This window comes from Oryzias latipes, chromosome 22, assembly GCF_053564925.1.
Source record: "Oryzias latipes strain Hd-rR chromosome 22, Olatipes_Hd-rR_3.1".
NCBI classification, from domain to species: domain Eukaryota; kingdom Metazoa; phylum Chordata; class Actinopteri; order Beloniformes; family Adrianichthyidae; genus Oryzias; species Oryzias latipes.
The window spans coordinates 28,398,358-28,426,348 of record NC_136258.1 but is presented as its reverse complement, the minus strand read 5'-3'; the positions used below and the strand labels follow the sequence as shown (position 1 = coordinate 28,426,348).

Below are 27,991 nucleotides of genomic sequence, written 5' to 3'. Positions count from 1 at the left end.
ATTAGAGCTATCCGACCCCAAAAAACACAATTTTCATCAGAGTGGGATTCCAAACAAAAATCTGTCGAATTTCTATTGTCCAAATTGGAGCTTTTATTTTGAAAAGCACGAGCGGAAGTACCACTGCGGTAGTCGCATGCGGTCCTGACGCAGCGGAGACTCGCTCCGCCTCCCCGGTCCGGTCAGGACGCCTGCGCGTGTTGACTGCAGTGGAGGACTATGTGGAGAACCGGCCTAGCCCGGAACCAACAGGTCCAGGAGAGTCCCGCGGCTCGGTCCGGCCCGGTTTGCTAAAGAAATGATGGCAGCGGCGGAACCAGAGAGGAAGACCGTTCAGATTTACGCCTGAGCGTCACGGAGCGGCGACGCAGGGCGAACGTGCGCGATGTCTGCGGACGGTGCCACGATCCGCAGCCGCATCAAGAACCTGCTGCGCTCCCCGTCCATCAAGCTGCGCAGGAGCGGCGCGCGGCACAAGCGCGACCTCAGCAACAAGGTTCACGCGTGCGCGCGCACACTCACTCACTCACTCACTCACTCACACACTGCTGGTCATATGCGCGGAGGTGGGTTCTGGCTTAGGTTCGGGTTTTGTGCTCCTTCATTGCTCCAAACCCTTATGGCAGTTCGGTTCGGTTCGGTTCGGTTCTCCTAGCAGACTCCTGGGGTTCTGCGCGCAGGTTGTCCAGGACCTTCTGGGCCTGACAGCAATGCCCCCCCCCCCCTCCCCCCAGAGTGTTTTGGTTCCATACTCTGTCATGATCTGTTTAGACAGTTCTGCTCCGCTGAAGATCTTTGGTACCGTGTCTTTATCTGTTGAAGCATCCACTTCCCTGGAAGTTTTGGGACGGGTCCTGGAGGTGGTTCTGGACCGGAGCAGGGGGGGATGCTCCAACATGAAGAAGCAGCACAGACTGCAAATGGCGCTTTGGAGCAGATCTGAACCAGATTTGGACCTCCTGCCTCACAAACATATTCTTTGGACCCTGAGATGAACTGGTTCTGATACTTTTTGAGTAATTGAACTTCCTGAATACCTTCAAGCATCAGAGACCCGGTCTGCAGAAAATCTTGTCTGTGGGTTCAGTTCTGGGTTTGAACCCACTTGAGATATGCTTCTGATTCTGAGGTGACTTTTCCTTTAAGAGGCGCTCGGTGGACCGCTACCTCTATGGGACTTGGTTCCGCAGAGTGACGAAGGCTGGGGAGTCATCCTCGTGGCTCTGGTTGGCCCGACGGGACATGTGAGGAGGAAAGTGGGCGAAAACAGAAATAGTTTGGTGCTGCTGCAGAGTCATGTGAGGGGAAGGAGGGTGGGTACATGCGCCCTCAGAGCTGCTGTCTGTGCTCTCAGACCGGCACGGAACCGCTCATCTACCAGATCCGTCGGGTTTACCGATCTGGTTCTGACTTCAAAACCGCCACAATGTTTTCTGGTGGCAGCGCCATGCAAGAAGTAAGTGGCAGTGAGTAGTCTGAGCTCAACACGTTCAGAGAGAATTGGGCTCCTGCAGAAGACTTTCCTTCGAATCAGAACCTTTTAGGAACCGATTAGTCCTTCTAATCAGAACCGATGACGTTAGTGCAGCTTAATGGGTAAGGCTTTCTTTTACAGTACAGTGCTTACAATAAGGTACCACCTAAGTATCCTCTTATATATGGTGAGTACCAAAAAATACACATAAACTTGCTAAGTAAGTAGAAAGTAAATTCTGGGCCTTTTTTCACAGTACTTCCATTGTAGTTTCTGTTTACTACCATCTTGTTACACATTGTAAATACCATGAAACAGACAATGAGTTAGATGTAAATTCAAGGTACCTTATTTGTACTTACCTTGTTCTAATATGTGTAAGTACTACAAAAGACACCTTTACACAACATGTAAATACCCAGTAGGTACTATTTGAAAACCCAGTGTAAATGACATAAATACCCAGTACGTATATTATAAATACCAATACCCAGTAGGTACCACATAGGTATGAACCAAGTAATACCTCATAAATACACAGCCAGTACCATGTAAGTACCAAGTAGACACAAAAAAAGTACCATGTAAACACCCTGTAAGTTCCCAGTAGTTCTAAAATAAGTACTATGTAAATACCACATAACTACGCCGTAGGTACTGTACTGTAAGTAAAAGAAAGCGTTTCCGCTTAATATTGACCCAAGAATGTGTTATTACACAGTAATAATGCAGTCGTGACACAATACCAACACAGTAGGCTTACAATACAGTAATGACACAATAACCAGTTAATAATGCAGTGATAAAGTTATACTGACGTGTTAACGGTGTAATTACACAATGACAGCAAAGAAATAATGTAGTATTGACACAATAACTAATGATCAATGTATCAACACTGTAAAAACATAGTAATGACACATTAGTATTACAGTAACAACACAGTAATAATCCAGTATTGACTAAAGTAATAACAATTATGTCACAATAATAACACAGCAATAACATGGTGATAACAATAATAACATAAATGGCATATACATATATATCAAAACTCTTTACATTTACATTCTACCATTCACACACACACGCATTCACACACTGATGGTGGCTCCACTGCTTACACCAAACTGTAACTACCAGGAGTGATCTGGGGTGCAGTGTTTTGCCCAAGGATATATATTTAATTTGAAGATAAGTTGAGGACCCTCTGAGTTTGGTCTAGAGCAGGGGACCCCAAATCCAGGCCTTGAGGGCCGGTGTCCTACATGTTTTCCAACCATCCGGTCATTGAAGCTCCTCATTGGCTAAACACACCTGATCCAGGTAATCGGCAGCAAATCAGGCAGGGTTTCTGGAAAACCAGCAGGACACCAGTCCTCGAGGCCTGGATTTGGGGACCCTTTGCCTCCAACCTGGTCTAGAGCTCAGGATGGACGATTGGGTAAAATAATTTGGGTTCCCTTCTCTGTGGCAGCTGACTTCAGATCAGCTGCGCTTGGAGCTGGCTTAGCCGGCGTGGATCGGACCCGGGAATGGCTCGTAGACCTGACCACATTGGGAAGAGCAAACACGTGACTAGTTCTCTTTAAAAAAGCTCTGGAATTGTTCTTTGTGTTGCGCTTGAGTTCCTTTTTCATTGATGTCCCTTTGCCTCCAACCACAAAAGCCTCACAGGAGGAACTTCAAATAGTTCCAAAAGGCAGAAGGGACGGTCTTTGAAGTTGAGCGTATGGCTGGAAGTGGAGGGGCAAGGCCCAGAAGTAGAGAGCCTCAAACAGGAAGTACATTCCAGCTGGTCCGTACCACAGAAACCACAGAATCTGCAGCTCCGTATCCAACGTTCAGACAGAACAAACATGGCTCACAGAAGACGTACAATATCGCCCATGGCGTGAAGCAATAACTAACAAAGATTTGAGGAGAGCCTAGTGCATTATGGGAAGTCTTTTATAGTCTATTGTAGCATAACTAAAGTGTCATCCAGAAGAACTTTAACTATAAACTTATTTTAAAAATGGGAAAGTTTTAAATCCAGGATTAACATAGATTATATCTGATGACGAAGCACAGAGTTGGATAAACAGGGTTGGGCCAAGTACAGAACTCTGTGGAACACCATAACTGTCATTGAGGGCTGATGGACTCGGATAAGAAGCTAATGTCAGTTTTTGGTCCCAATGGGACACTAACCCACGTGTGAGAGAACAAGACACAAGTCTGTAGCATGAAGCTATGAAGACTTCATGGATAACTGTAATCAGAGTAGTTTGATGTTCTCTGAATCTCCTCAAAAACACGAGTTCTGTTTCAAGATCTACACTGTAGAGGTCAGAGATGTTTGGATCAGTGCATGTCCGAACACAAGTGTTTTCTTGCTTGCGTCTGGGGCAGGATTTTCAATCTCTGCTCAGAGTTAAAGTCAAGTCTTCCGCCTTAAGAGGATTATTTGGACTCTAAAGAGTTTAACCAGAGGAGCTGGCTTCCCTGACGGTGTTTTTGTGGGTCAAAGCTTCTCATCTGGGCCCTGAACATAAATCCAACTGTTCCTGGCGGCTCCTGCTCCTTCCTGACTCCTGCTGTTTCTCCCTGCAGGTGACATTGGAGAAGGTTCTGGGAATCACAGCAGAGGGGAACCGAGCGCTGGCCTGTGAACCCCGAACCGGACTTCTCGCCTATCCGGCGGGGTGAGTGCACTCCGAGAAGTGAGACGTCTGTTCTCGCACACATTCCCAAATGTGGAGTTCTTCCAGCTGGTTTTCGATACTTGAATGAGCCAAACTTTGCTCCTTCTGCTGGGCGGGAACTGTTCTGTGATTGGTCAAAGAGTTGATGTGGGCGTGGTTAATGAGACAAGTGCTGTGTTCTGATACAAGAAGTTCGTATGAAGCTACCTTCACACTGCACTGAGCAACGCCCCGTTGCAGTGAAAAGTCTATGTAAATAGAATTGGTGGATTCACGTTCGCCCATAGTGTCGCTAGTCTCTACGTACTAAAAACGCGTGAACATTGAACGCGAGTTGCAAGTTAAACAAGGTTGAATTTTAACAAGTCAGGGACTCGGATTTGGTACTGACGTATGGGTAGCGCCCCTTTTAATTTGCGGAAGTGCCAATCGATTGAAAATTGATCATGGAGGAGGAATTAATAAGTCTTTCATATATCGGAATAGAGCTGTGAAAGAAAAAGTTAGGAGCAAGATTCGCTCAATCTGCTCCGCTTTGACGTTTCACACCAAACCTCTTCCAACTGTCGGTGGCGGACATGCGCTAGTAAACAACAGAAAAAGAAGAAGAAGAGGAAGCCCCTCCCTGCTTGTCCAGTGTGAACATCATGTACTCCACGTACCCAGGCTGCTTCTGCTCACCACAGGGGGGTGGTGAAGAAAATCTGAGTTTCTGGAGGTTCTGTGTTGTGTCCTGCAGGTCTGTGGGTGTAGTTCTACTTCTTCCAACGTGCTGTCCATCATAATGGCAGGAGCATGCAGACCGGGGTGTGAAAAACAGGATGACGGCTGAGGTTTTTCATCAGACTCTGACAAAACCTGGAAGAGGTTTTTCCTCATAGGATCTACTAGAACTGTTCTACGGTTCAAAGTCAGTTCTGGTTTCTGTGGTGGAAGGACCCAGTTTGACTGGGTTGCCAGCGGGAGTGCGTGTTTATGAGGGGGCGGGGGGACGCGAGCAGGCTGAGTCAGCACGTTAGTCCAGTTCCAGAGTGAGAACATGCAGATAAGCCCAGCCTTTAACCTTCTACCGTTGTGGCGTGGCAGGGTTGTGGTTTCACCTGGTTTTTATTTCTGCTCTGAATCTGTGAGGAACGTCAGACAGACGACACATTTCAGAGCCAGTTCTCCACGAACGTGGATTTGCAGATTTATTCATCCAGATTACATGAAATGCTTTTCCACACTTTTAAAGGAGGACGTTGACGTCCAATCAGATGAGTGTGAGGTTAGAAGTAGGGGCAGAACCTCCCCCTAAAGAGGCCCTGCTGTCAGTCGCGTGTTCTGCTTTGTTGTCCGGTCCTGACTCATCGCTTTGGACGCTCAGTTTATGGAATTTTTCCAGGAGAGCTGTTGCAGCAGCAGAACATACTTTCTGGCGGGGCAGCCGAGATGCCGCTAAGTCCTCCTCCAGACGAAGGCCAGCCTGACCTCCTCATCCTCACCGTCCTCTGTTCTCTGGCAGAGCTGGAATGACGGGAATGTGCGAGGGACAGCCTCGGAAACCTCCGTGTTTCTCCTTTCGACCAACCGGCGGCTCCCGCTCCGCAGACGCTCTCAGCCGATTGGCCGGCTCTCTCGGCTCCGGGAGGAAGTGAATTCCGTGTTTTCAGGCTCAAAAGGGTGGAAGGGCTTCAGAGAGTCCGACGGACGGAGGAGGGAAGTGGGTCACTGGAGCGATGGGAGGGGGTGGGGGGGGTTTAATGTAGGTCAGTTTGAAGAAAGAGAGATTCATGAAGGACAGACACATCAGTGAGGGAGGGGGGAAGCCCCTCACAGACCTGCACTACTGTCCTCATCTACAACACTCTACCATCAAAATACTACTCCAAGTACTACCATAGTACTTTAAATGGATCGAATTGTACTTGTTGTCATGGAGAACGCAGCAGCCGTCGTTCTTACTGTTCCTTTAAGCAAAAACGTTACCGCCACCACAAACTCAAGAAGTCACAGAGTTCCCGGTGAAAAGGCTCCTAAAGAATGATGTCATCACAGCGGGAGAAACCATCTCATCAAATGGATGGGGGTCCAAATCCCTGATGGGGCAACAAAAAAGTTCAAAATCCACTAATTAAACCATCCACACATTTTGGGGATATCTAAAAGAAGTTTTGAAATTATTATGGGATGGCCACGTGACCTATAGCTTGGGGGCTGTTAAGCTGCAAAGTGTGACATTTTTGCGATTTCCGCATTTCCCCACAAACGGGGAAAAAAAGCCTTTTTCTTTGAGCGATCTTTACAAAATTTCACACACACCACCAGGTTAAGTCTGAATGTCCTTTGACCTTTAACCCCAGGAAGAGACTGCCATCAACAACTTTATAACTCCTCCTAGGAATTTCCACCTCCTAAGTCGTCGAGCATCATTGGGAAGCTACCTTGGAAAAAAATCGGGGAATTAGAAGGTTTGAACGCCGTTAACATGCCATTCTTGGAAAAGTGGCGTTCTCCTCTGTTACTCGCACATTTCTTTATCGGAACATTGTGGAAATTCAACACATGAATCGTTGGCTCTAGCTGAATGAAACGATATAACATACAAAATGAACATATTAGGATTGTGGGCGTGGTTAATAAACTCCTCCGTTACCAAGGAAATCCAAAAGTTTACTTTTGCAGATCCTTCTAAAACGGACGTAGACCTGTCCGCCACCTCCAGACGACCAAAAAAAAACAATATGGTTGCTATGGTGATTAAACCAACAGAAAGCCTCCATTTTGAAAAAAAATGTTTTTTCACAAATTTGTCCCGTGGAGCTGTGATTAGGGTGGGAGGGGCCTGAAGCAGCCAATGAGGGCGGGGTGGAAAGGGGGACAATGGCTGCTTGTGGCTTTAATAGTAATTTATTACTTTATATAGTAACGGTGCAACTACAGTAAGATCAGAGTACACTTGTAGTACAGTCATAGCTATAGTTCTGTTAGAGTTTTGCAGCTATACTACACTCATAGTACAGTTCTAGTACTGTCAAAGTACAGCCATGTACAGTAAAAGTCTTTCAGATAGAGTGTATTTTTTAGGGGACAGTGGGAGCCTCAGCGTTCGAACCCCTCGGGACGTGGACTCCACAGTCCCGTGTCATTAATTTTCCGTCTGTCTGTCCCTCGGGTTGCACTGATTCAGCGTTGGTCTTATTTTCTGCACACACACACACACACACACCCACACACACACACACACACACACACACCCACACACACACACACACACACACACACACCCACACCCACACACACACGCACACCCTGATGAGTCAGTGGGATTTTGAGTGTTTGTGTCTCTGATGTTGTAAGGACACAGTGTGTTTACACAACAGCGCTGTTATCCAAAGCCGTTTCATGGTGTTAGTCAGTGAGCTGGATTTATTAAAGCAGCTGTGTGAGCGTGTGTAGGTGTGTGTGTGTGTGTCCGTGCGCGTACGTGTGTGGCTGCAGCTCATTACAGGAGCAGTCCTGCAGTTTCTTTTGTGCCGAGTCAGCAGCAGCCACAAAGATGCTGTTGCCACCGCCTCCGGGTGCCAAACAGAGAGCTGCACAAAGGACGGCAGGAGCCGGAAATCAGACCAACAACCCTGAGGCTTCCAGACATCACGTCTCTGTCCGTTATCGTTTGGCGGGTGGACATGCAGACCTGCATGCAGGACAGGCAGCAAACGGACTAAAGCAGGAGCTTTAACCAAGCAGAATCCAGGGCTCTAGAAGACTTTGAAGCTACTGAGTGCAACGATGGCTGACAACAGGAAGTACATGTCAAAATAAAAGCCCCAACCCTGAAGTGAGGCTGACAACAGGAAGTACATGTCAAAATAAAAGCCCTAACCCTGAAGTGAGGCTGACAACAGGAAGTACATATCAAAATAAAAGCCCTAACCCTGAAGTGAGGCTGACAACAGGAAGTACATATCAAAATAAAAGCCCTAACCCTGAAGTGAGGCTAAAGAAAACACCAGGAAACATTCTCCTTTGTTCTTCACCAGAGCAACATGGAGTTGTGTGAAAAGTTCTCGACAAAGTGTTTAGTTCTTGGTTCTGAAGTTTGTTGTTGGCTCAGAAACCTTCAGTCTGTGTTTTCCTGTTGACCTCCTGACCCCGTCTCATCGTTCACAGGTGTGTCGTGGTTCTGTTGAATCCTCGCAAGAACAAACAGCATCACATCTTCAACAGCTCCAGGTGAGACTCCGGCGGGTCACTCGTGTTCCCCCTCCTTCTTTTTCACCTGAAAGTAAAATGTTGATGGAATCTGGTCCGGTTCAAAGGTAGAACCTTCTCTGAGTCCGATGAACAAAGTGAGGCTGTTTCTGTGTTTTCAGGAAGGCCATCACCACGCTGGCATTTTCTCCTGATGGGAAATATGTGGTTACAGGCGAGGTGAGATCTACATCACACAGACCCGCATCACACAGACCCACATCACGCAGACCCGCATCACACAGACCTGCATCACACAGACCCGCATAACACAGATCAGCATCACACAGACCCGCATCACACAGACCCGCATCACACAGACCCGCATAACACAGATCAGCATCACACAGACCCGCATCACACAGACCCGCATCACACAGATCAGCATCACACAGATCAGCATCACACAGACCCACATCACACAGACCTACATCACACAGATCTACATTGCACAGACCTGCATCACACAGACCCGCATCACACAGATCAGCATCACACAGACCTACATTGCACAGACCTGCATCACACAGACCCGCATCACACAGACCCGCATCACGCAGACCCGCATCACACAGACCCGCATCACACAGATCAGCATCACACAGACCCGCATCACACAGACCCGCATAACACAGATCAGCATCACACAGACCCGCATCACACAGACCCGCATAACACAGATCAGCATCACACAGACCCGCATCACACAGACCCACATCACGCAGACCCGCATCACACAGACCTGCATCACACAGACCCGCATAACACAGATCAGCATCACACAGACCCGCATCACACAGACCCGCATAACACAGATCAGCATCACAAAGACCCGCATCACACAGACCCGCATCACACAGATCAGCATCACACAGATCAGCATCACACAGATCAGCATCACACAGACCCACATCACACAGACCTACATCACACAGATCTACATTGCACAGACCTGCATCACACAGACCCGCATCACACAGATCAGCATCACACAGACCTACATTGCACAGACCTGCATCACACAGACCCGCATCACACAGACCCGCATCACGCAGACCCGCATCACACAGACCCGCATCACACAGACCCGCATCACACAGATCAGCATCACACAGACCCGCATCACACAGACCCACATAACACAGATCAGCATCACACAGACCCGCATCACACAGACCCGCATAACACAGATCAGCATCACACAGACCCGCAACACACAGACCCGCATCACACAGACCCACATCACGCAGACCCGCATCACACAGACCTGCATCACACAGACCCGCATAACACAGATCAGCATCACACAGACCCGCATCACACAGACCCGCATCACACAGACCCGCATAACACAGATCAGCATCACACAGACCTGCATCACACAGACCTGCATCACACAGACCTGCATCACACAGACCTACATCACACAGACTCGCATTACACAGACCTACATCACACAGACCTGCATCATATAGACCTGCATCAAACAAACCTGCATTACACAGACCGGCATCACACGGATATACATCACACAGACCTGCATCACACCGACCTGCATCATATAGACCTGCATCAAACAAACCTGCATTACACAGACCGGCATCACACGGATCTACATCACACAGATCTACATCACACAGAACCGCATCACACAAACCTTCATCACACAGACCTGCATCACACCGACCTGCATCATATAGACCTGCATCAAACAAACCTGCATTACACAGACCGGCATCACACGGATATACATCACACAGACCTGCATCACACCGACCTGCATCATATAGACCTGCATCAAACAAACCTGCATTACACAGACCGGCATCACACGGATATACATCACACAGAGCTACATCACACAGACCTGCATCACACAGACCCGCATCACACAGACCTCCATCACACAGACCTGCATCACACAGACCCGCATCACACAGACCTGCATCACACAGACCTGGATCACACAGACCTACATCGCACAGACCTGCATTACACAGACCCGCATCACACAGACCTACATCACACAGACCCGCATCACACAGACCTACATCATATAGACCTGCATCAAACAAACCTGCATTACACAGACCGGCATCACACGGATCTACATCACACAGAGCTACATCACACAGACTCGCATCACACATACCTTCATCACACAGACCTGGATCATATAGACCTGCATCACACAGACCTGCATTACACAGACCCGCATCACACAGACCTACATCACACAGACTCGCATCACACAGACCGGCATCACACAGACCCGCATCACACAGATCTACATCACACAGATCTACATCACACAGACCCGCATCACACAGACCCGCATCACACAGACCCGCATCACACAGACCTGCATCACACAGATCTACATCACACAGACCTGCATCACACAGACCTGCATCACACAAACCTGCATCACACAGACCTGCATCACACAGACCTACATCACACAGACCCGCATTACACAGACTAACATCACACAGACCTGCATCACACAGACCTGCATCACACAGACCTGCATCACACAGACCTGCATCACACAGACCTACATCACACAGACTCGCATTACACAGACCTACATCACACAGACCTGCATCATATAGACCTGCATCAAACAAACCTGCATTACACAGACCGGCATCACACGGATCTACATCACACAGAGCTACATCACACAGAACCGCATCACACAAACCTTCATCACACAGACCTGCATCACACCGACCTACATCACACAGACCTGCATCACACAGACCCGCATCACACAGACCTCCATCACACAGACCTGCATCACACAGACCCGCATCACACAGACCTGCATCACACAGACCTGGATCACACAGACCTACATCGCACAGACCTGCATTACACAGACCCGCATCACACAGACCTACATCACACAGACCCGCATCACACAGACCTACATCATATAGACCTGCATCAAACAAACCTGCATTACACAGACCGGCATCACACGGATATACATCACACAGAGCTACATCACACAGACCTGCATCACACAGACCCGCATCACACAGACCTCCATCACACAGACCTGCATCACACAGACCCGCATCACACAGACCCGCATCACACAGACCTGCATTACACAGACCCGCATCACACAGACCCGCATCACACAGACCCGCATCACACAGACCTCCATTACACAGACCTGCATCACACAGACCCGCATCACACAGACCTGCATCACACAGACCTGCATCACACAGACCTGCATCATATAGACCTGCATCACACAGACCCGCATCACACAGACCCGCATCACACAGACCTGCATCATATAGACCTGCATCGCACAGACCTGCATCACACAGACCGGCATCACACGGATCTACATCACACAGAGCTACATCACACATACCTACATCACACAGACTCGCATCACACATACCTTCATCACACAGACCTGGATCATATAGACCTGCATCACACAGACCTGCATTACACAGACCCGCATCACACAGACCTACATCACACAGACTCGCATCACACAGACCCGCATCACACAGACCCGCATCACACAGACCTGCATCACACAAATTTACATCACACAGATCTATATCACACAGACCCGCATCACACAGACCCGCATCACACAGACCTGCATCACACAGATTTACATCACACAGATCTACATCACACAGATCTATATCACACAGACCCGCATCACACAGACCCGCATCACACAGACCCGCATCACACAGACCCGCATCACACAGACCTGCATCACACAGATCTACATCACACAGACCTGCATCACACAGACCTGCATCACACAAACCTGCATCACACAGACCTGCATCACACAGACCTACATCACACAGACCCGCATTACACAGACTTACATCACACAGACCTGCATCACACAGACCTGCATCACACAGACCTGCATCACACAGACCTACATCACACAGACTCGCATTACACAGACCTACATCACACAGACCTGCATCACACAGAACCGCATCACACAGATCAGCATCACACAGACCCGCATCGCACAGACCCGCTTAACACAGACCCGCATCACACAGACCCGCATCACACAGATCTACATCACACAGACCCGCATCACACAGACCCAAATCACACAGACCCGCATCACACAGATCAAAAAGCAATTATAGTAAATTTAAAGTACAGTTATAGTTTATTCAAAAAACAATTATAGAAAATGTATAGTCCCATTATAGTAGGTTTAAGAACAGCTGGTTAATGTACAACAAGTTAATGTACAGTTAGATCACAGTCATTTTAGATTGGCGGTAAAGTCAAAGTAAAGGAAGCACATCTACAATACAACTACCATAAAGTTAAAGTACAGTTATAGTAGAGTTGAAGTAGAGTTATAGCATATCGAAAGTATAGAGGTGCAGCGGTCCACCTGTAACCAGAAGGTGGCCGGTTCCTCCGCCCGCCTAAGTCAGAGGGCCAAAGACTTTGTTAAGGGGACTGTGACTGTACGGCGCCGTAGGGCTTGAAGACGGTGAGAGTGGGCGGAGTTTTCTGCGATCCATTGTTCTGTCTACAAAGAAAAATGTTTTTTGACTTTAATGCAGCTCTGCTGGGATTATGTTAAATCATCAGGTGTTTCACTGTCGTTAAACTCCCCCCTCCCCCAGAGCGGTCACATGCCGGCGGTTCGGGTCTGGGACGTGTCGGAGCGCCTTCAGGTGTCGGAGCTGCAGGAGCACAAATACGGAGTCGCCTGCGTGGCGTTTTCCCCAAATGGCAAATACATCATCAGCGTGGGCTACGAGCACGACATGATGGTGAACGTGTGGAACTGGAAGGTACGAACGGTGGGCGGAGCTCCGCTCCTGTGGACCGGCGCCGCTCTGACTCCACCTGCTCGCCTGTGCTCTGCAGAAAAACGTGGTGGTGGCGGCCAACAAGGTGTCCAGCAAAGTGACGGCCGTCTCCTTTTCCGACGACAGCTCCTACTTTGTCACCGCCGGCAACCGTCACGTGAAGTTCTGGTACCTGGACCACAACAAGACCTCCAAGGTCCAACGATCAGAGAACGCGGCGGTTGGTGACGCGGCGCTGGTACTGACGGTGTGTGTCTGCAGGTCAACGCCACTGTCCCCCTGCTGGGGCGTTCAGGGCTGCTCGGTGAGCTCAGGAACAACTTCTTCAGTGATGTGGCGTGTGGGCGGGGCCGACGCTCCTCCTCCACCTTCTGCATCACCTCGTCCGGCCTGCTGTGCGAGTTCAACGAGCGCCGGCTGCTGGACAAGTGGGTGGAGCTGCGGGTGAGTGACAGGTCTGAGGTTTGTTTGTGACCCGTCAGCTGCGAGTCTGCCCTCCTTAAGGCCTCTTCTTCCTCTTCCTCTGCTTGTTCCTTCCTCCTGTTTCGCGAGCAGAGAGTTGACTCTGCCTCCGTAAGTCACGGTCTCACCTGGACTCGGCCACCTGAGGCTGCTTCTCGTGTCACATGGTGTCCCGCCGCATACGTCTCCTCTCCATTCATGCCGCACATCTCCACACATCCGCCTTCGCTCACCTCCCACCGCATGCTGCCGCCACTCATCAGCTCAGCACCGGACATGCAAACATGGATGCCATCAAATCTGCTCATTGCGTTTTCAAAATGTTCATGTGGAGATTCACAAATTCAGAAGTTGACAAACGTTTTCCACAAGTTTGAGGGTCTAAGAGTTACAAAGGATTTACAAAGACGCCACATTCACAGGAGTCTAAAAATGCTCTTTATAATACTACTACAGTACACTATATTTCACTATACTGTACTAGCTATACTATTTTATACTAAAGTATACTACACCAGTGTTTTTCAACCTTTTTTGAGCCAACTTTATCATTGACAAAAATATTTTCTTTAATGTTGGAGGAAAACCAACTGTTATATAATGCATATGATCACAATATGTTTGATACATTTTACACAAAAAGACTAACATTATATTTATGTTTTCTGTAGCTCCACTAAAAGGGAACATGTTGAAGTTTTATTAGTTTTTCTCTTGTCTCAATCAAAAATGAAGTCTTTGAAAACTTTAACAAAAATGTTTTATTTCTTTTTAGATGATTAAATTGTTTCAGTTTAGTTTAATTGTGTCTGTTGGCCACTTCACCTTAACCCTGTTTCTTAAATGTTGTTATAACTTCTATTTAAGTTTAACACATAAAATAATCCAGACGTTATTAGAAAAGTGTTTCAGTTGTAAAGATGACTTGGACCAAACTCTGGGATGTTAATAAACACAAACCTTGAAGGAGAACTAAACTGCTTTCTGATTTCATCAAGAAGATTGAAAAACTGATGTGTGTTCGTTGTGGTTTCAAGACGTTTAACAGGGAAGACTCATTGTGCGCTGAGACGCTGTCACTGTAACCCAATGCATCATGGGAGATGTAGTGATGGCAAACAGACTCGCGTCTCTGAGCATCATTGTTTTGTTCACTTGTTCCACGGTCTGACACAGACTCTGTGGAAAGCTACACCGCTAAAGACGAGCTTTAGCTGGTATTTTTATTAGAACTGAGCAACTTTATGAGCAGAATTGAAACAAGGAAGTGCAGACTTTAACCACTTCTGATTGGTCAGACTGATGACGTATTATTAAGCCTCCAGGAATGATTGGTGGAGACAGTTAAAGGGGCGGGACTTTTCAGAAAACAGAGCTGAAGCTGCGGCTAGATCACAGTACCGTCATTCTTATCAAAGTGTCTTTAACAGAATCAAAAAACACAAAGAAAAAAGTGTTTTATAATCTTTCATATTCCTAACTACTCAGTGTTTTATCAGGACCTGTTTGGATGAACACAGAGCTGATTTCCTGGAGATGGAAAATGTTTTTAGATCAGTTAATGAGGGCAATTTCCTACGGCACACTGGTTGAAAAACACTGTACTACACTATACTATTTTGTACAACACTTAGTATTTTATCCTACAATATAGCATTTTATACTGAATTATACTACACTACACTGTACTAGTCTATACTACATTATACTATCTTATACCAAACTATGCAACACTGTACTATACTATTTTATACTGTAGACTACTATACTACACTATACTATAATACACTTTACCTCACTACACTACTCTACTGTCCAATTTTATGCTATACTATACTACTATACTGCTATGCTATGATACACGGTACTATACTATACCCTCCTGAGACCCGGCCCAGTCATTTATGTCCTCTATAATGGACATTTTGTTTACCTGTATATTTTTAAGGAATTAAGAGATAACTTTCACAATCCTACTCTACTCTGTAGAGGACATCCTGGGCTTTCCAGTGATGTGTCATGTGATGAGTTTGCATGCTGGGAACTTTAAGTTTTACCTCTACCAAGATGGCTACCATAACATTTACCTATTTTTATGGAAAGATGAAAGGCAAGTCAAATATTCTGTATCTATTCCATTTTTTACCATGATAATTACATATATTCTTGGTCATAAACATGTTAGGAACAATATTTTTAGATCTGACAACAGTTTCATGGTTTCTGTTTTAAAACAGCAGGCATTTAATGAATGTCCACTGTAGAGGACACCGGGACCATTTTAATGTATTTAATGGCTGCACATAATGTATGGAGAAAAAAGTGAAGCAGCGTGGATTCTATACCAGATAGTTGAGAGAGATTCAGATTTGGAGCTTTCGGAGGATGAAAAGGATGAGGAGGATGAGATTCAGGAAGAAATAACTGTTATTTTTTTAAATAACTTGATTTTTTTGTGTTTTTTAAACGTCCATCATTAGAGGTTTACACCTGTGCTAGCAGGGCGCCCTGCCTATCAAGATGATGCCAAAGTTTGTGAATACTGGTGTCCAATCCTGTACTTTTCACAGTACGTTGATAAAATTTTCGAGGACCTGTTTTTGATCTAGTTTTGTTCCAACCACCGTGGAATCACACTCCTCAGCCTCCCTGGGAAAGTCTATGCCAGGGTACTGGAGAAGAGAGTCCGTCCGATAGTCGAACCTCAGATCCAGCAACAACAGTTAGGTTTCCGTCCTGGTTGTAGAACAGTGGACCAGCTCTACACACTCTCTAGGGTGCTGGAGGGAATGCGGGAGTTCGCTCATTCAGTCCAGATGTGTTTTGTGGATTTGGAGAAGGCGTTCGACCACGTCCGTCCCCCGTATCCTGTGGAGGGTGCTATGGGAGTATGGGGTCCGGGGAGCCTTACTGAGGGCTGTCCGGTCTCTGCATGACCGGAGCAAGAGCTTGGTTCGCATAGCCGGCAGTAAGTCAAACCTGTTCCCGGTGCATGTTGGACTCTGGCAGGGATGCCCTTTATCATAGTTCTGTTCATAGTTTTTATGGACAGAATTTCTAGGGTACAGGCAGGGGCCGGAGGGGGTCTGGTTTGGGGACCATAGGGTTTCATCTCTGCTCTTTGCAGATGATGTTGTCCTGTTGGCTTCATTAAGCCGGGACCTCCAGCGTGCATTGGAGTGGTTTGTGGTAGAGTGTGAAATGGCTGGGATGAGGGTCAGCACCGCTAAATCTGAGGCCATGGTTCTTAACCGAAGAAAGGTAGTTTGCCATCTCTCTGTGGGTAGAGCATCCCTGCCCCAGGTGGAGAAGTTTAAATATCTTGGAGTCTTGTCCATGAGTATGGGAAGACAGGAGCATGAGATTGACAGGCGGATCGGGGCAGCGTCCGTAGTTATGCGGTCGCTGTATCGGTCCGTTGTGGTGAAGAGAGAGCTGAGCCAAAAAGCAAAGCTCTCAATTTACCTGTCGATCGTCGTCTGTAGCAGATGGTCCAACAAGTGACAATAGAGTGATAAAGAGTTTTATTGTTTTAGAAAAAAATGTAATGTTTTTTGGGTGAATATCACTCTAAAGATTTAATCTGCTCCTTTTTTCTGATTTTCCTAATTGACTTCTATTTTCACAGAAATATCGTCCTGTTGTCCTCTACAGTGGACGTGTTGGGAAATTAAAATTAAAAATATTTAAAAAAAAAATAAAATTGTAAGGTGTTTTTTTAGGCCCGAATAGATAGGAAATCACACAAAAACAAAAATTGGGAGACACTTTTTTTCCTCGGTTCTCAGGAGGATACTATACTTTACCATACTATCAGGTTATAGAATGATCTCCAACAACAAATCAAAGATGCTAAATAAACAAATTAATTCTTTAAATGCAACATTCCAAACATATGTTAGTTATATTTGTTGGTCACATGATTAGAATTAACTCCAAAAACTAAAAGTCTGAAATAATACTGTAATTTTAGAAATGACAGCAAAGAGTGAGAGAACAACAATAGAACTACAAAACAGCAGCAAACTTTTATTTTTTATTTGGTAACAGTTTCTGGGTTTTAATTTAAGTTTCTTCAATCTCTTCAAATAAGAAAAAGTCTTTTTTCCCCCTAATTTTCTGTGGGTTTCTTCATTGACTTTACCTGATGTGACCCCACAAATAAACCTCAGTAGTTTATTCAGAAGCCTTCAGGTTCGTTCTGAGGAACTGACGCGCTAAAAAGGATTTTTCTCTCACCTGAACCTTTGACTCTGACTTTAGGTGGAATTCTTTCAGGGACATTTTGGACTCCCAGCATAAACTTCTGTAGAAAATCATTTTTAGCATTTGACAATCTCCACTTCAACATTTACAACATTCCCTAAGGTTGTATTTTATCCTTGTGGTACCTGAAGGCAGCACCGCTCTCCTGCTGCGCCATCAAGTTACGTTTTTCATGGAGAACCTGAAAACCTGCCTGTCTGTCCACCTGTCTGTCAGACGTCCCAGGCCACCTGTCTGTCCGTCACAGAGGAGTTCATCTTCTGTGGATGCTCCGACGGGACGGTTCGAGCCTTCAGCCCCGTCAACCTGCACTTCCTCTGCACTCTGCCCCGCCCCCACTCTCTGGGCGCTGACATTGCCAGCATGGTTGATGCCAGGTAACGCACCTGCCACAGTGAACCCGTTACCATGGAAACCACAGTCACAGCAGGATCTGTGATGTACGTCTTCTCCTCCTCCTCCTCCTCCTCAGCCAGCTGTTCTCCTGCGGAGCAGACGCTCGGTACCCAGACAGCGTGGCCGTGACCTACGACCCCACCAATCACTGGCTGTCCTGTGTCTACAACGACCACAGCGTCTACGTGTGGGACGTTCGGGACCTCCAGGACCTCCGGAGAGCAGGGAAGCTGTACTCCGCTCTCTACCACTCGTCCTGCGTGTGGAGCCTGGAGGTGAGTCTGCAGCCCTGACTAGGTCCACTTGGTTCTGGTCCCGAGTCTCAGACCAGTTTTGTGGATGAACTGAACACCTCCTGATGGTGCTTTTAAGTGAGGTTTTTCCTGCAGGTCTCCACAGGTGGAACAGGTGAGGGGGAGAGACTCCTCCCCCCCGGATCCTTCCTGTCGTGCTCCTCAGACAACACCATCCGGCTGTGGAACATGGACGGACACAGCGCCCTCCACAGGAACATCCTGAGCCACGTACGGCAGCGCTCGCCCGCACATGCCAGGCACACACCTGTATCTGTCTGACCTCTGACCTCTGACCCCCCCAGGACCTGAAGAAAGTCATTTACGTGGAAGACAATGTCAGCAGCCTCCCTGACGCCGACAGCATCACCGTTGCCGGCGGCAACGCAGAGAAGGCGGGGCCACCGGAGGGGCAGCAGACAGACCAGATCCGGACGGGCATCCGGGCTCTGAGAGTCAGTCCGGACGGACGGCACCTGGCCTCCGGGGACCGCATGGGAGTTCTCAGGTGAGGGAATGAGGGTGACAGGGTTTTGATGCGGCGTCCGCGCGTTGGTTCAGACGTTTGTGTCCTTCAGGATCCATGATCTGGACAGCATGGAGGAGATCCTGAACGTTCAGGCTCACGACTCCGAGATCCTCTGCCTGGAGTTCTCCAAACCGGACACAGGTGAGAAACCCCATCAGCTCCTCGCCTCCTTATGCCAGAAAACCGGATGTTTTGGAGGTGGTCAGGAGCCGTTTTCATGTTCTCTGCTCAGGTCTGCAGCTGTTAGCCACAGCAAGCCGGGACCGGCTGATCCACATCCTGGATGCGGGCCGAGACTACAGCCTGGTCCAGACTCTGGATGAACACTCGTCCTCCATCACCGCTGTCAGATTTGCCGGTCTGTTGCTCTGACCTCCGCCCCTTCCCGCCTCTGTTCGTCTGTAACCACTCTTGTTCTTGTCCTTCAGCCAATGAGGGGAAGGTGCGCATGATCAGCTGCGGCGCCGATAAGAGCGTGTACTTTCGCTCAGCCCAGCAGGTGAGACTTACCTGCGAGTGTGAGAAGAACCGTGTGCGAGGTAAAGGCTGCATCTCCTCCTCCTTCCTCAGACGGAGGAGGGGCTAGAGTTCATCCGGACGCATCACGTCGTCCGGAAGACGACTCTGTACGACATGGACGTGGAGCCCACCAGGAAGTACGCGGCTGTGGGCTGTCAGGACCGCAACATTCGGTACCCGCATCTCCTTTTTTTTATGATGTCATCGATTTGACAAAGTTAAAATCTAATTAATATGAGCGTTTTGCAATGATTATTTATGAGTCCACTGTCTTCTGAAGATAAAAACATTGATGATTTATTATTTAAATACATTTTTTGGGCCATAATTGTTCCAACGCAATGCATTGTGGTCTATATTCGCGTCGATGCACACTGGTTTTTCGCAGAGAAATTTCTAGGGGCACTGGATTTGAGAATTGGCAAACGCGCTATATAGTGCACAATAGAGGGGTTAGGGTGGGAATTCGGACATAGTCTTTAACTGCATCACAGCAGCAAAGCATCATGGGTAATGTGCTGTGTCCAGTGTACAAGCAGGAAACAGCCTTTTTGCTTCTGATCTATCAGGGTGTGGTCAGAACTGCACAGCAAATCTTGAAAAGTTCATGAGTTTCTACTTAAATTAACTTTTTAAAAGTATAAAACTTTTTTTTTAAAAACATGGTTTATTTATGGTGTATTGTCTGAAACGTCCTTCTGTCTTTGTGAAAGTGACCTGTTTTATTTCAGGTAGGAAAAGGAGTTTTAGTGGAAACAGGACAGGGATGGTTTTGTATACCTGCTGTCAGTTAAATAAAAGATTCTGTACTGCTGATGAAGATGGTGATGATGGTGATGGTGATGGTGATGGTGATGATGATGATGGTGAACTAACCGGTTGCTCGTCGTCCGTCCTGCAGGATCTTTAATGTCAGCAACGCTAAACAGAAGAAGGCGTACAAAGGCTCGCAGGGGGAGGACGGGACCATCATTAAAGTATGTCATTTGTGGTTACCGTGGTAACATCTTAGTGGAGTATCTGCTCACAGGCTCCTCCCCTTTACCTTGTCAGGTGCACATAGACCCGTCAGGACTCTACATCGCCACCTCCTGCTCAGACAAGAACATCAGCATCTTCGACTTCTTTTCAGGAGAGTGTGTGGCCACCATGTTTGGACACTCGGGTGTGTTGCTGTTGTGCGTCTGTGTGTCCTGCGCTCGTGCTTGTGTTAACGTAGGATTCTGTTTCAGAGATCATAACCGGGCTGAAGTTCAGCGGCGACTGCAAACACTTGATCACCGTTTCAGGAGACAGGTACGGACGCAGGTGAACGGCTCTGCTTCCTCCGACCGCAGCAGACGTCCTCACCCGTCTGCGCGTTTGTGTGTGCGCAGCTGCATCTTTGTGTGGCGTTTGAGTCCGGAGATGACCATCAGGATGAGGCAGAGACTCGCCGACCTGAAACCCCGCCGCAGCGTTCCTCACCGCCAGAACGCACCTCAGCAGAGAGCCGTCAAAGTCAGGTAGACGTTCAGCTTAGAGGGTTTTCACAGGTTAGGAGGACGTTTCTCTCAGACAGGAAGTCATCATCAAAGCTTTGATGGAAGCTTCTAACATCTCACCTCAGTGGAGAACATTACAGATCATTGCAGGGAAAGAACTATTGGAAAGAGTCTGGTGATACCAAACGAATCCCGATGTTGTACTGGAACATGATTTCTTGCTTCTTTTTTTTTTTAAAGCATGACCTGAATTTCAATTGACTTTCAATTAAATTAACTTAACTGTGAAACCTTTTAAAATTAAATGACAACTTTATTTTTGAAAGAGAACATTGTTTTGACTTTCAAAACTGTGACTTTTTTAATCACAGATTTACTTCTCATAGATTAAATACTTTATCAGAATTTTTTTTTTTGTAATTTCACATCTGTTTCTTATATTCATGATTTAATTTTTGTACAAGATTGACTATTTTTCACGATTTTATTATGTTTTTCAAATAATCTTTTGACATGATCATTTTAATCGTTTATTTTTGTACAATTGGACATGTTCCTCATATATTTTCACAACTTTTTTCTCACAATTTTACATTTTTTCATAATCCAACAGTTTTCATAGTTTTTTACATTTTTATTCTTATAATTTTACTAATTTATTTAGTACAATTGGACTATTTCCTCATCATGTTTTCTCATAACCTTTTGATTTCTTTTCAGTATTTTGCATCTTTATTCTAGGAGGATTTTCTTGCACAAATTTGACTTTTTTCTCATAATTTGTTTGATATTTTTCTCATAATTAAAAAATGTAAATATAAGACATTTTTTCGCATAATTCCTTACAAATTCTTTCATAATCCAACAGCTTCATTCTTATAATTTGACATATTTTATTTTTGTACAGTTTTGTGATTTCCTGATAATTTTTCTGTTTATCGTATTTATTTTCTTTGCCGGATACTCTTCTGTAAATATCCATTACGGTGAGACTTGAATGCCAGTTTTACTCCCGTACAGATCAGTTGGTGAAAATATTTTCTGACAATAAACGTCCAGGCAAAAAAAAGGTTGAGGACTAAATCTGAAGGAAATGTTTTTAAATGTTTAGCATGAAGTCAGACTTTTGGATCCGTTTTATTGAAAGAGCACATAGTGACCTGAAGTTGAACCCGAGGCAGGTTCCTCTAAATCCTTCCATCTCTATCTGTTCCTGTGATGGAGATGCGGCTGAAGCAGCAGAAATGCCCCATAGCATGAATCTCCCACCGCCGTGTTTCACTGTGGGAGTGTTTCTCTGTGTTCTGAAGTAAAACTTCATGAGCCCAAAGATCAGAACGTGTGAACTCATCAAACCAAAGACGTGTTTGGGATCAACCATCCGTTTTGGGTGATGAAGATTTTTTTGTGACGTTCGAGGAAACCAGTTCAGAGGCAGTCTTCGGGAGAGAAAAAGCACTGAGATGAAGGTCTCATGTTCTCGACGTGTCTCTGAGCAGCAGGACGCCGCCCCCCTGTGTCGACATGATGTCATCCGACAGCAACGGCGAGGAGGAAGAGGAAGAAGAGCAGCCCCGCCCTTACATGGAAACAGCGGGATGTGTGAAAGAGGCAGGTTAGTTACCATGGTTACGCCTCAAATCAAATAGCAATTTCTGAAGCTTGAAGTCTGTGTTTCCTCGCCAGTTAGTTTGATTACATGTGAGATTTTTTGGCGATGCTCGGTCATGTGACCGACCTGAGGCTTCTTGTCTGCTTCCCTCAGAGATGTTCGGCAGAGACGACAGGAAGGTGAGCGAACGTCCACGCCGCTGAGGAACCGTTCGCCCTCGCACGTCTGAACTTGAGTTCACCTCAAACTTCCTGTGCCCTTTCAAATTAAAATCACATAAGAAAAAAACGAGGCCGCAGCTCCTTTTTCCTAATTTCTACTACCGGACTCCTCAGGAGGACTCGACAGCACAACTCCCTCGGCGACGCTGGTCGAGACGGACGTCGAGCGCCGACAGCGTCCTGATGGTCAAGTCCATGTTTGATCTGAGAATGCTGGACTCCGCAAGTCCAGACATCCACGGGGATCAGGAGGAGGTGAGGATGCAGACACAAACTCCTGCTATGCAATGTCTTTTTCAAACAGGAAGTGGTTGATTCTGCTCGTCTAGGGGAAGACACGCCCCCACCCTGACTTCGGCCTGAAGAGGAGGACTCCTGCTGTGGAGCCAAAGCTTCACAGGGCCAGCGAGGATCTGCAGAGCACCACCAGCCTGCAGGTGGCCTCCGCGTGGGTGAGACACCTTCAAGCCTCTGAGTCAGAAGATTCCAGCCAACAGGAAGTGGGAACTCAAGAGAAGAACCCAAAGGATTCTGGGAGATATTTTAGAGAAAGGAATAAAATCCTGATTTAAAGCAGCCTTCACCTTCATGGTCCAAGTTCAGCAGGAGGGTTTCTGTCCAACAGGTGGAGGAGGAGTCAAAGACCAGCCAACGACCAGACTTCATCCTGCTGTCCAATCAGAGCCTAAACAGGGAGGAGCCTGTTCTGTTTCCTGACCAATGGGAGGACAGAGTGAGCTTAATGAGCAGGTACAGAAAGATTGACAAGATCAAACTTCTTCTGATGGAAGTTTTTTAACTGAATTTGAAACCCCGCCTCCTGTCAGTGAGTTTCAGGTGAAGGAGGCGTGTCCTACAGAGGGCGGGCAGCAGGAAAAGCCCAGTCCGGACAGCGGCTGCTCTCTGGGCTTCAGCTCCGCTCTGTCCAGCCCGGAGAGACCCGCTGGAGACGGTGAGACGTCTGCTGAGTCGCCAGCGAGACGGACGCCGTTTCCTCATCTGCTGCCTGTGTTCTCCTCAGACACAGAACCCACAGAACCGCTCAGCGAGGACGGAAACTCCTCCGAGCTGGAAATGGAGGAGGAGGAAGTGGTTGGAAGACAAAGACGAGAAGGAGCAGGAGGGTCTCAAAATGTTCCTCAGACTCCAGACCAGGAGGCTTTCTTGAAGGAGAACTTTGTCACTTTGGCTGACCCGTCTGCCTCAGGTACAGAACCGGAACCTGAAAAAGTCTCTCGTGGACCGGAACCTTAATTCCATGTTGTGAAACATCCAGATTCTGCTGGTTTTGCTCCAGTTAGAAGCTTCTGGAAGACCTTGTTGAAGATCATGTGACCCGCGTGTTTGCAGGAAGTCCCAGCAGAACCTCTAACAGCTCCAGCGAGAGTCTCAGCATCTCCTCCAGGTTCCTTCACCAGAGCTCAGCTGCCAGGTAAGCTGTACTAAAGATCCAGCTTCTAACTGGTCTTCATCGCTCTTTTGAACACCTCCCTCCCCTCCACAGCCGGGCCGGGCTTCTCCTACCAACACGGAGCGCAGAAGGAGCAGGGGGGGAGGTGAAGGTCCAGCTCCTCGTCTCTGAGGTCCGACCCCTCATGGAAGAGAACTATAGCAGGAGGAATGATGGAAAGGCATTAGGCAACCAGAACCAGGACCAACCACAGACCCAGAAGGACCAACCACCGCTGGTCCAGGTCCAGAACCCAAACCAGCAAGGACCAGATCTGCCTCAACAGCAGCAGGGGGCGCCAGAAGAGACCTCCTCAGGTCATCCGTGCTTCAGGAGCGCTACGTCGAAGAAGAAGGTCCAAACTGAGGTGGAACCCAGGAGGAACATGGTTCTCCCAACTCCCTCCCACCAGAACCCGGGACTACACAAGGCTCAGTCGGTCAACAGCCTGCTGGCGGACGCCGGTAAGACCCCAGACCCAACCGCGTCCCGTGAGACTTCAGGGGAAACATCCTCATTCCGTTTGTCTTCACCAGGTGAGCTCTCTGACCCGCTGAGCTGTCGCTCGTCCAGAGAGGTCGCCCCCCAGCGCCCCACCACCCTCCCGTCCTCCCTGCGACGGCCTCCATCAACAGCCCCCCCAACCCTTAAGCCAAACTCCGCCCCCTCTCCCCGATCCCCCCTGCAGGAGAGCGCTGCTGTCACGTTGAGGAAGTCCTCCTCTTCCTCTGCGGCGGTTGCGGCTCCCCGCTCCTACATGAGCCCCACGGCGAGCTCCATGGCGAAGATATCACGCTCCGTCTCCATGGGAGACAGCCTCAACATCCTTGAACCTTCTGACGCCGTGACATCACCGCAGTTAGCGCCAAACACTCCCATACAGGCAAAAGAAGCCCCGCCCACTAATGTGGCCGTTGGAAACTCTGCTGCGCTTCCAGCCACGCCCCCGCACGCAGCCGTACTCCCAGTCGTTGTCTCGCCGTCATCCTCAGCTGCTGGTAACCACGGCAACAGGGCAGGGCCTCCTCCTCGCAGCCTCCAGGCTCGAGTCTCCGGCAGCAGCAAGCCACTCCCCGACAAACCCTCCCTCGACGTCTTCTCTCCTCCCACCAAGCCGTCTGCCTCCTTGTCACCGCCCTCGCTGCTCCAAAGCTCCGCCTCTCTCCTCGTGCCATCCAAGCTGGGGGAGGAGCCTGTGAGCGATGCAGGTGGAGACTCAGAGGATGCAGGTGACAAAGGTTTGGCTCCGATTGTTCTCTTTCTGTCTGTCTTTAATGGAGGGAAGGTGGCCGAGTTACCTGTGACTCACCTGGTTCTGTGTCTGTGTCTGTGCAGAGCAACCAATCAGTGTGGAGACCTGCAGGGCTCTGGCCAATGAGCTGCAGAGCTGCTTCAAGAGAGCGACACATATTTACAGGAAGGTGAGTAACTCAGGAAGGGGAGGGGTTAACGAACGGTGGGAGGTGTCACACCTGAACAGATGTGAGAACACGCATACATACAGTATTCATTGAAATATGCTTAAGAAACATATTTTTGTCATATTAAATGGTTTTCCTTTGATGAATGAGTCTCAGTTCTCCCCCTCCCCCTCCTCCTCCTCCTCATCCAGGTAAGCGGCTTCTCTCCGGAGGAGTCCACCTCCATCCAGTGCCAGGTGTCCCTGCTCTTATCGGAGGCCTTCCGGGCCATGAGGGCGGAGCTGGACTCTCTACCGCTGGGCTCCCAGAGCATGCTGGGAGGCGCGGAGGACGTCAGGACCGCCGCCCTGCTGGAGGAGTACTCTCTGCTGCTCCTGCAGGCCGTCAACAGGAGGATCAACAGCAGCTGATCTTCTTCTCCTGCTGCTCCTCTCTGACTGAAAATCAAATCGGGATCAGCTTAAAGGAAAAAGAAAAATTGAAATCTTGAAAACAATTTCCACAGATGTTGAAGATTTGGATAAAATATATTTTACATTTAAATAAATACTAAAAACTTAAATTAAAAAAGCTATAAACCTAAAACTGTTACCAGATTTGAAAAGTTTATCAGTAACAGCTGCTGTCTATATTCATTTTTTTGTTTTTTTAATTGCTTTCAGTTCTCGATTTACAGTTTCAACTGAGTTGAGCCTAATTTTATGTGGGGGCGGGGCTTTGAGCCCATTGGCTCTACCAAGCTCTACTGTGGAGGAGGGGGGAGGACACAGGCGCTATTCGGGCACAGAAAGGACGTCACCATGACTTCTGTCATCAGATGTCAATCATGTCTCGGTAGCCAATGGACTTAAAGCCCCGCCCCCCTATGAAATAATTGACTGCATTGGAACACTGGACTGAGTGACGACGTCTCTCCAACAATATAGTCAATTGAGTCGCCATTTTTTCGCACTTCCGGACGCCACCATGTCGAAGCCAGACGTCGTCAGTGAGCTATACTTGTTCCGGGTTTCTATGGCGACCACTCTCCCCAATCAGGAGTGACCTTGTTGGAAGGGCCACACCCCTACCACTGAAAAACGGGCCAAGTAAAATCTGTCAAATTCTTTTAAAGCTGGACGTGGGCCAGTAGGCTCCACCCACTTTTATGGAGGCATCTGATTGGTCAGTTTATAACTTGAGTAACTTCAACTACAGAAAAAATCATCATGAAAAAAAAGGTATCAGATCAAGAATGTTTATTCTGACCAATGCAATGAATAGCTTGTCTAGGGGATTTTGGGTTCTTGGAGCCACTTCCTGTTTGGAATGCGAGGGGGGGCGGGGTCACTCAGTCCACTTCTCATTTACTGTCATTGGATCAAAAAGTCGTAATTCAAACTGAAACACACGACAACAGCTGTTACACATAATTGTTTTTACTTCCTTTGGTTACAGTTTAAGGTTGTTGTTGTTGTTTAACCCAAATTGTGATATTTCTTTTAAAGTTTAAAAAGTGTTTAAAATAGTTATTTTAATATTTCGTTAAACTTACAGTCTGTGTTTTCAGTCACTTTAAGCTGACCCTGATCCTGCAGATCTCCTCCTCGTTCCTCCTTCACCAGCTCCTCCATCCACCCGTTCACACAGAGGACTCCGACAGGTGGAGGCGAGTCGTCTCCCTGACCCTCCTCATCCTCACGTCTGCAGCCTTTTGCTGTCAGTCTTAGAGACATTTCCTGCGATGAAGGTGTCCTCCTCTTCTCCTCAGTCTTAAGTGTTCCGGTCTTGACCCTGGTTGACGTAGGTTAGACTTTTTTTACGGAGCAAACAGCAATACTTTGTGAACAAATGACCTTCATTCCTTGATCCGATGAGGATTTTTCTTCCACTTGAAACGCTCGGCATGATTTAATAACACTTTGTATTTATTGTGTGGATGAGTTGTGATGCTACTGGAACTGCTCTTTTGGACCCGAACGCACATTTTGATAACCTCGGTTTGACACTTTTGGAGCCTGTTGTTGAGTCAGGAAACTTTGATCACACTGCAACTCAAAGATTAGTTTGTTTTTCTGTCACTTTTAGTAAAAACTTTTCCATCGGCTCGTCGTCTGT

At 47.6% G+C, this 27,991-nt stretch overlaps 1 protein-coding gene across 4 annotated transcripts; it reads left to right on the top strand.

Annotated features, from left to right (window-relative positions):
• The first annotated feature begins 122 nt into the window (after positions 1 to 122).
• On the top strand, positions 123 to 27,978 carry mapkbp1 (mitogen-activated protein kinase binding protein 1). Of its 4 annotated transcripts, XM_023951336.2 has the most exons (32): positions 131 to 496; positions 4,070 to 4,161; positions 8,314 to 8,376; positions 8,517 to 8,574; positions 13,053 to 13,223; positions 13,300 to 13,437; positions 13,503 to 13,685; positions 13,797 to 13,814; positions 18,186 to 18,346; positions 18,442 to 18,640; positions 18,755 to 18,889; positions 18,964 to 19,166; positions 19,237 to 19,328; positions 19,420 to 19,545; positions 19,616 to 19,686; positions 19,758 to 19,879; positions 20,608 to 20,683; positions 20,760 to 20,871; positions 20,939 to 21,002; positions 21,083 to 21,211; positions 22,690 to 22,805; positions 22,956 to 22,981; positions 23,138 to 23,278; positions 23,353 to 23,475; positions 23,649 to 23,773; positions 23,851 to 23,975; positions 24,045 to 24,230; positions 24,374 to 24,455; positions 24,528 to 24,937; positions 25,010 to 25,711; positions 25,809 to 25,894; positions 26,086 to 27,978. In XM_023951336.2, exons 1-32 carry the CDS (start codon positions 386 to 388, stop codon positions 26,302 to 26,304), a joined length of 4,665 nt encoding a protein of 1,554 aa, XP_023807104.1. In that variant the 5' UTR covers positions 131 to 385; the 3' UTR covers positions 26,305 to 27,978. The 4 variants fall into 4 exon arrangements, with proteins under 4 accessions (XP_023807105.1, XP_078797263.1, XP_023807104.1 ...); XM_023951337.2 differs by lacking the exon at positions 13,797 to 13,814 and having other exon boundaries at positions 123 to 496; XM_023951338.2 differs by lacking the exon at positions 23,353 to 23,475.
• Positions 27,979 to 27,991: the final 13 nt, after the last annotated feature.